Source organism: Megalobrama amblycephala, linkage group LG17, assembly GCF_018812025.1.
Source record: "Megalobrama amblycephala isolate DHTTF-2021 linkage group LG17, ASM1881202v1, whole genome shotgun sequence".
Taxonomy (NCBI): Eukaryota; Metazoa; Chordata; class Actinopteri; order Cypriniformes; family Xenocyprididae; genus Megalobrama; species Megalobrama amblycephala.
The window spans coordinates 17,261,628-17,270,474 of NC_063060.1; the positions used below are offsets into that span (position 1 = coordinate 17,261,628).

The window sequence follows — 8,847 nt, forward strand, 5'->3', positions numbered from 1 at the left end:
TAATTGCTATTTTTTGTCTCACAATTCTGACTTTTTCCCCTCACAATTGAGTTTCTTACTCGCAATTTCCAGCTATAATGTCAGAAATGCGATATATAAACTCGTAATTGCGAGTTATAAAGTCAGAATTGCGAGATTTCAACTCGCAATTCTTAATTTTTTTCTCGCTATTGCTAGTTTATATTTCGCAATTCTGGCTTTTCTCAGACTTGCGAGATTTAAACTGGCAATTGCAACTTAAGTATAATTCTTAGGATTTTTTTGCGAGTTTATATCACGCAATTCTGAGGGGAAAAAAAGTCAGAATTGCAAAATGTTTTGTTTTTGCCTCTCTCTCTCTCGGAATTGCGAGTTTATATCTTATATTTTATAAGCCCGCAAAAGATTTAAAGTCATAAAGGTTTGGAACAACATGAGGGTGAGTGAATGATGACAGAATTTTCACTTTTTTTGATAGTTTTTATGAGCTATCTCTGAACTGTTTCAAGGAATATTAAAGGAAGTTAGACTGTGTGTGTAAACATTCGCTGACAATCACACATACATACAAAATAAATACTTTCAAGGCCATCTGACTTTATTCATCAACTATAACCTGATTTTATTGTATGGATTATGTGACTTATCAAAGTGCTGAATGAACTGCAAACACAGCATATCAATACATCAGATGGAGTCATTAATTAATGAAAACTGAGGTAATGTTCAAATTAATATTATTTCTAGGATTGTAAAATATAATATTCTCAGTTATTATGACCTATCGATTTAATCAAAACCAAACAAGCAAAGTGAAATCACTGTCTGGATATCAACAAAAAAGTACATTAAGTCACAATAAAACAAAAAAAAGAAAGCAAATTTGACTGGCTCTCAAGACATCAGCTACTCTGTTTTATAAAAAAGAGAGAGAACAATCAAAAAACATTAACATATAATTTTCATAAAAACCAAATGGAAAGAAAAAAAACATTCAAAGCAAGAATGCACATGGAGTATTAAAATTAAGATTTTGACATTTCCTAACTGTATCTGTGACAGCTTGTTCGACAAACTGCTTCATCTGGATGACTCCCAGAGTTTGGATAAGATCCTGTATGAAGTCGAAACAAAACAACAAAAATGGCCCCAAAAGATAAAAGCCCAAACCACCATTAGATGACTGAAGAGAAAAGATGCCTTTAATGTCTCTGGTTTGTATAAATGTCTCAGTCCTGAGGGCTTGGAAAAGGCAATGCAGATCTCAGTTCAGTCCTCTGTGCTCAGCAGAAGCTGTTTGTTTTCCATGAGGTTCAGACGTCCCTCAGAAGGAATGTACTTATACAGCTGTACTCTTGGTGCCAATGTACGGCCGCGCAAACTCCACGAAATCATCAATAAGTACTGGCCATGCTCCTAGAAAAAAAAAAAAAAAAAAAAAAAAGGGGAAAAAAATCAGACATATCATTAAAAAGAGAATCATTTTCATTCAAATTTTACATGATTAAGATATGGATTAAAATAAGCCGTAATCATATGTCTGTGTGAATGTGAACTAGCTTTTCAGTGTGTCGTACCCCCTGAGGTCTTTACCATCCTTCTGCGTACCCCCTCTCTTCCACTTAGACTGCAGTCACACCTTTTCCATTAAGGGACAATATTTGCCCCATTAAAGTAATTTTCAAGTGCATTTTCAACCAATATAAAGGCAAAGTTTTTCTATCCCTATTAAATGTATGTGTCATGTTTTATGTCAAATTCTTAAAATTCACTCATGTCGTTCCACACCCGTAAAACCTTCGTTCATCTTCGGAACACAAATTAAGATGTTTTTGATAAAATCTGATGGCTCAGTGAGGCCTGCATTGCCAGCAAGATCATTTCCTTTTTCGATGCCCAGAAAGCTACTAAAAACATATTTAAATCAGTTCATGTGACTACAGTGGTTCAACCTTAATATTATAAAGCGATGAGAATACTTTTTGTGCACCAAAAAAACAAAATAACGTTATTCCACAATATCTAGTGATGGGCGATTTCAAAACACTGCTTCATGAAGCTTCTAATCTTTACAAATCTTTTGTTTTGAATCAGTGGTTCACATGACTTTGGCAGTTTGATATGCGCTCCGAATCACTGATTCGAAACAAAAGATCCATAAAGCTTCGAAACATGAAGTGTTTTGAAATCATCCATCACTAGATATTGTTGAATAAAGTAGCTGTTTTTGTTTTTTTGGCACACAAAAAGTATTCTCGTCACTTCATAACATTAAGGTTGAACCACTGTAGTCACATGAACTGTTTTAAATATGTTTTTAGTACCTTTCTGGGCACTGAAATAGGAAATGATCTTGCTGGCAATGCAGGCCTCACTGAGCCATTGGGTTTTATCAAAAATATCTTAATTTGTGTTCTGAAGATGAACAAAGGTCTTACGCGTGGAACGACATGAGGGTTAGTAATAAATGACATTTTTTCATTTCATTTCATTTCATTTTCAGGTGAACTAACCCTTTAATATAATGAATAAAGCAATAAATTAAATAAACTAAATCAATTTTACAGATTAATGCTACTCAGAGGTGGCAGGAATGCAATTACAATGGTATAAATAATGTCATAAAACGGTTAGTTCCTGTCCTTGATTCTGATTGGTCAATAGCTATGTTTTATTCACAATAAAACACGGCTATGACCGCTTCGCCCAACGGTTCTGTGTATCACTACACAACACCCCACTCTTCGCAATGTAAACGGTTTGTTTTTAATTGATTTTGTTCATTGAAGCTTACTGTATTATGTAGAAGAGTGTGAGAAAGAGGTTGAGTGAGCAAGTTTATTACCTGCATTCAGATTTATAATTTACCTTCAGGTCAGTCCTATGTTCATAATAAAAAATCTGTTTGAATGTCTGACATATTATCTTGTCCTTTTAACGGTTAAGGGGTTTTCCCATGACTAACAGCACTAGTCAAAGCATTTGTTAGTTGCGTCGTTCCGTGTTCACAACAATTCAGTCTTTTCAATATAAAAATCTTCGCTACTGACTGACACACTCATAAAGACAGCCTTTGCTGCCATCTAATGGCGTAAAAATTTAACTTCTGTTGCCATTCATTGTTAGGGACTATTTATTTCCGGCAGAAGGAAGGCTTTTAGTGAAAGTTTACTTCATGAAAGTTGCACTGATACATATTTTTGGCTTTAATATTTGTATTGTGTGGTAGCCGTTTTATAAAGGCAATAAGGTACTCGAAGCTAGTGCTGTATCTTATTCACAATACAGCAAAGCCTCGCGTACCTTATTGTTTATGAGATAATGTAAAAATGTTCAATAGGGAAATATGAATGGTAAAAACAAAGTGATACTTTTAAATATTAAACTAAAACAGTCACTGTAATGTTACATCTCACAATTCTGACTTTTCTCAGAATTGTGAGATTTAAACTCACAATTCCGAGTTATAAAGTCCAATTCTTAGGATTTATTTATTTATTTATTTTTTAAATATATAACACGCAATTGCAAGTTTATATCGCACAATTCACGTGCACTCATGCAAAGAAAAAAGTCAGAATTGCAAGACGCAAATTTTTTTCTCGCAATTGTGAGTTTATATCTATCAAAAGAATGAAAGTCATAAAAAGTCTGGAACAACATGAGGGTGATTGAATGATGACAGAATTTTCCGGGGGTTTTTTTTGGTATAAATCAATGGTATAAATAATGTTATGAGATAATGTAAAAAATATTTAATAGATGAAATGATGGTAAAAACTAAGTGATACTTTTAAATATTAAACTATAACTGCCAGTAGCTTGCAGAAGGTCACTGTCGAAATGAGTGAGTCATCCAGTCATTTATTCATTCAGTAATGAAGCAAGTGGCTGACTGTATTTATGAATGATTCATTGAATCATTGACTCTCCCGATTCAAGGCCACAGATTCGTTTCACTAATGAAACACTGCTGTGTGTTGCTTGGAGACGCAAAACTGTTCTGCTGTGGCTTTTGTTGGAACTGTACATCACTTAATATTACCTTTTTTTTTGTTGAACTGTTGTATAAAATCAATGTCACATTTGCAATCGTGTGGATATATATAGGAAAAATTTTTATTCTTCCTCGGATAGCTTATTATGAATGTTAAAAACAAGAAGAACTCACACAGGGTATATTTCAGTATCGAAGAAAGTCTTAAATCAACCTCTATGCACTTTCTGTCTATATTTATTCTTCATGCTAGTAAATGCTAAATCACCACTTTTACAAAAGGTACAATGTCTGGAACGGCAGTAATGAAGTATTATTAAGTATTAAGTACTATTTTCCTGTTTTACACTAGAAGCGGACTGTCAGAAATGCAGGCTTGGTTTTAATGTTATTTTAAATTGGAGAAGAATTAAATAAACGGCAAAACTCAGCATTTTGTTCACGTATCCACACTTTCACCTCACGTACCCCAAGGGTACGCATACCCCAGTTTGGGAAACACTGCTCTAAATAAAAGAAAACAGAGATTAAATTAGTGAAATAAGTTCCAACTAACCCTCCTCATCGTAGTTTGACATATCGTCTGTGATCATCGTGCTGAAATCTAACAAAAGGTTCCATGTGTCTTTGGGAATGGATCGCTTATGATGCTCCTGCAAATGCATAAGTAAAGCATACACAAAGTTATCATCCAGTTTTCAGTGATTAAACAAGTTATTTTTTTTTTTTTTTTTACCAGTTAAGGCTGGAATACACTACACAACTTTTGATCTTTGCCCAGATCTTTGCCCTGATTTTCAGTCTAGATGTGTCAACGCTAGTTGCCAGAAGTCAGAGCCAGTCTGCCTATTTTTGGCAGTCAAAAGTTGATAGATTTCACAGAAAGTTGCATTGTGTATGATGGCCATAGGCTCCGATTTTTTACCTTCAGACTATGAATCCGCCTAGTCTGAGGATATTAAAAATGTTTTTAGAACATGTATTGTTTTCAATTGTCTTGTGCTAGTGTGTGATATGTGTCATTTAGTGTTTGATACCCAGTTTATCTCTGTAACCACTCAGCCTCGAAGTGTATGATGCATAGTGTTTAAAATCTGTTCAGATTATAAAAGTCGAGTAGCGCATTCCAGCGTTTAGACAATCAAAGATGAAGCATGATTTTTTTTTTAATGCTGTCTAACAATTAATTAATTAATAAATCAAAGTAAAATTAAGAAATGTCATTATCAAAATATCCTAATCAAGATTGGCTCAATCATTGCTGTGATTTTAGGGCAAGACCATTGTAAGACTACTTTTTTTTTGTGGTTTTTTAAGTTAGTGGGGCATAAATTACACTTTTGAGGTTTAAAAAAGTCAACTTACAGCCAGGAACAGAACAATACTCACCAATAAAAATTTGTTCCATAGATCTAGAAATTTAAAACGCCCAGCCAATATTAAATTCCAGTATGCAATTGCCATTTCTAGGTCTAGAGAAAAACAAAACAAAACAATAAAACTGAAAAAACACTAGTTAACTATGCAAAAATTAAAGTAACAAATGAGAATGATCCCAACACATGCCTAAGCCCTTTTGTCCTGGATTTTTAGCAAAGTTGAATGTGAACTGATAGAAGTCTTTAAATTTCCCTTGGTCCTTCAACTCTTGCTCCATCCTAGGCAGCTGTGCTTTGAGTTTCTCTATGTTGTCACACCTTGACAAGACAATGACAAAGTCAATCCATGCAATGAAAGGTGAAAATTCAGAAAACTCTGATTTTAAAAAAACATAATAATAAAAAAATACCCTTGCTCAGCCATTCCCTCCATGAATTCTTGTTTGGAGAACTCGCATTGTGTTGCTGCCCGAAACTTCCAAGCGATTAGCAGTACACTTATACTGGCTGGATCAAGTCCCAAGTCATCACAGAACTGCTGGATTCCATCTATACCGATCTTGTTGTCATCTTGAGGGTCTGTAAAAATGAATACAAGATTAAAGACAATAGAAGTTTATTTTTGTCACCCGTAAAAATCTGGACTTGTTTAAAGCCTGGATTTCTTAATGTTGAAGAACTGTGGCCATGTCTCCAAGATGCTTAAAGAAACAGTACTGTGAAGAGTTTTAGGCATTTGTGTAAAAATGCTGTAAAGTGAGGATGCTTTCAAAAATACTGTCATAAATAGATTTTATTTATCAATTAACTTCTATTAACTAAATAAAATCAATATTTGGTGTGTCTACCCTTTGCGTTTAAAACTACTTTTGTCCAGGTACACTTGCGCAGTTTTTCAGGCAGCTTTCCAATAAGGTTTCTTCAAGCGTCTTGGAGACACGACCACAGTTCTTCTGGATTTAGTTTGTCTCATTTTCATCTGTTTCTTTATGTAATCACAGACGGATTCAATGATGGTGAGATCAGATCTCCGTGTGGAGCATCGGCTGTTGGCAGACTTACTGTGCCTTCAAAAATTTCGCTGAATTATTAAAATTAATGGCAAAATGAATGTTTGGATATGTAACTGATATGATATTTCCTACTGACACACTACAGCAAAAGATATAAATAACTGGCTTAAAACGATTTTTGGAGGGGAGAAAATACTGAAGTGCCAAACAGTACTGTATGTATAATATATGCGCATGTATGTGTGTGTGTGTTTGTGTCTGTTTGTTCAGCTGAATTCTTACCTCTGTACCGATTGTAGAGCTGTTCTAACTTTTTCCGGTCTAGTGTTCCCTTTAGATTCTGTACGTAGAGGTCAGGATTTTGGAAAAAGTTGTCTGTAGCAACGTCTAGTTTCCAATCATTTTGAGACAGACAATTCAAAGCGGTTTTCTCATTTGATTGGGTAAAGATCATGAACTGGCGAACTTTATCCTTCTGAGAGGATTTCAGCTTGTTCTGTAATTGCGGGGGAAAGCATAAAGGTAAATTCAGTTAGTTAGATATTGTATGTCAACACAGTGACTTGAACAGCAGCATATCCTTGTGTGTACAGACATAATCGTAATCAGTATCAATGGCATATTGATCCTAATTGGCTTATCTTCCCCTTTAACTCTAGATTTAATAAAAGGCCATACACATATATACAATATATATATATATATATATATATATATATATATATATATATATATATATATATATATATATATATATATATACCACTAATATATCGTTAAATATCACTTTATACAAAACGGACGCTTATCTGCTAAACTGCTTTTCAGCAGCATTTCACACTGTTTGCATAAGGTTTTGTTAGCGATATACAAACAAATAATCCTTTACTGTGGCCCACTAGTCCGGCATCTCATTCATTACATGAACCTGACAGCCCTGCTGTCCAACAGCTTTGACCTCGCTAGCTTCAAAGCTACCTGCTCTGTAGAGCTGTCTAAAAATTAATTCATCAATAAACCAACTCTACTGCAAGGTAAATTTAAAGGAATGTCGTCGTCAAAACATCCTAATAACTAAACGGAATTTGTCGTAGCGACTTATAGGTATTCTGTTACTGTAACGCAAATTAGTAAAATAATTGTTTTTTGATTTTTGTTTTATTTTTTTAACATTTACCATGTTTGTGATTTCCAGACTCCCTCTTCCGCTATCCCTCTCTACCCAGCAACTACTTCCGCTCATGCGCAGTGACATTTGTACCGCAGTCAGCTGTTCGTCATAGAGACACCGCATAGGTTCATATTCGAAATACTGTTTTCATAATCAGAAATCTGCAGAAGTTAAACATAACATCCACCAATGTGAAACTGAGCTGTAATATTATATATAGATGAATAAACAAAATATTTGATATATTTCTCTAAATAGGATACTGAACTAAACCTTATTCCACTTCTCTTTCTTTCTTTCTTTCTTTCTTTCTTTCTTTCTTTCTTTCTTTCTTTCTTTCTTTTAATGGGCTTACATCAGTGTTTCCACAGCCATGCAAAACCTGGAGATATCAGAAATATTAGTTTACAATTTATTTAAAAAATTACATAGTTTTTTACATTTTAAATTAGTTTAAAATTTTGATTTCCATAATTCGAATTTCCATAATACAATTAATACAATGTTAAAAGTAATGAAAGTTTCTATAGCGAATACACTATATTTTTTTGTGCTAAATATTTCAGTGACTATAGATATTACTCTTTTCAAGTGCTTGTGTAAGCTATAAATTAAAGTCAGTTGATTCACAAATGGAAACAGTCAATTCATGATATATATGAAAATTTGTAAAAATCCATATCCACTAACCACAAACTTGAAAAGTTTTACAGCATTTAAATAACACAAACTATATTCCCCCAAATATACTTATATTTAAAACAGTTGAATACAATCTGAGAGCTAAATAACAGTCATATGTTTCAAAATGGTGCAATAATGATGCTGTTGTTTTTGTTTTGTTTTTTGTGAAAGCAACAATTGATTGAAATGGAACCATTGATTTATCCCATTTTTGTCCATGACATTTTTGTGTGGTGGTCGGGGTAATACATAAAATGACATGTGAATGCAAATTTCCAGCATACAGAGACATTTACAAGTGAAATATAGTAAAGTTTTAGAATGGGTCCAGTTGTTCTATGCATTTGGAGAGAGCAAATAGCCAAAAAAGTGAACTAAAGGGAATAGTTCATCATGTCATCACTACTCACCCTCTTAGCTCTGTTTTACAAACCTATACTACCTCTGAATTTTTTCAAAAGAAAGCCATACAGGTTTGGAACAACATGAGGGGGAATAAATGGTAACAAAACTTTCATTTTCGAGTGAACTATCCCTTTAAGTCAGTCCCATTTTAAGGCCAGAAATGTGGAGACCCCGTAGCGACTCTACTACACCCTGTCAATGGTGCAATATCCTTGCGCT

At 33.9% G+C, this 8,847-nt stretch overlaps 1 protein-coding gene across 2 annotated transcripts; it reads right to left on the minus strand.

The window, feature by feature from the left end:
• Positions 1–556: 556 nt before the first annotated feature.
• dcun1d1 (DCN1, defective in cullin neddylation 1, domain containing 1 (S. cerevisiae)) lies at positions 557–8,735 on the minus strand. 2 transcript variants are annotated; one of them, XM_048164584.1, is made up of 7 exons: positions 8,634–8,735; positions 6,651–6,864; positions 5,766–5,934; positions 5,543–5,673; positions 5,366–5,448; positions 4,533–4,629; positions 557–1,395 (listed from the first exon to the last, which is right to left on the minus strand). In XM_048164584.1, the coding sequence occupies exons 2-7, from the start codon at positions 6,820–6,822 to the stop codon at positions 1,319–1,321; spliced, it is 729 nt and encodes a 242-aa protein (XP_048020541.1). In that variant the 5' UTR covers positions 6,823–6,864; positions 8,634–8,735; the 3' UTR covers positions 557–1,318. The 2 variants fall into 2 exon arrangements, with proteins under 2 accessions (XP_048020541.1, XP_048020540.1); XM_048164583.1 differs by lacking the exon at positions 8,634–8,735 and adding an exon at positions 7,546–7,697.
• Positions 8,736–8,847: the final 112 nt, after the last annotated feature.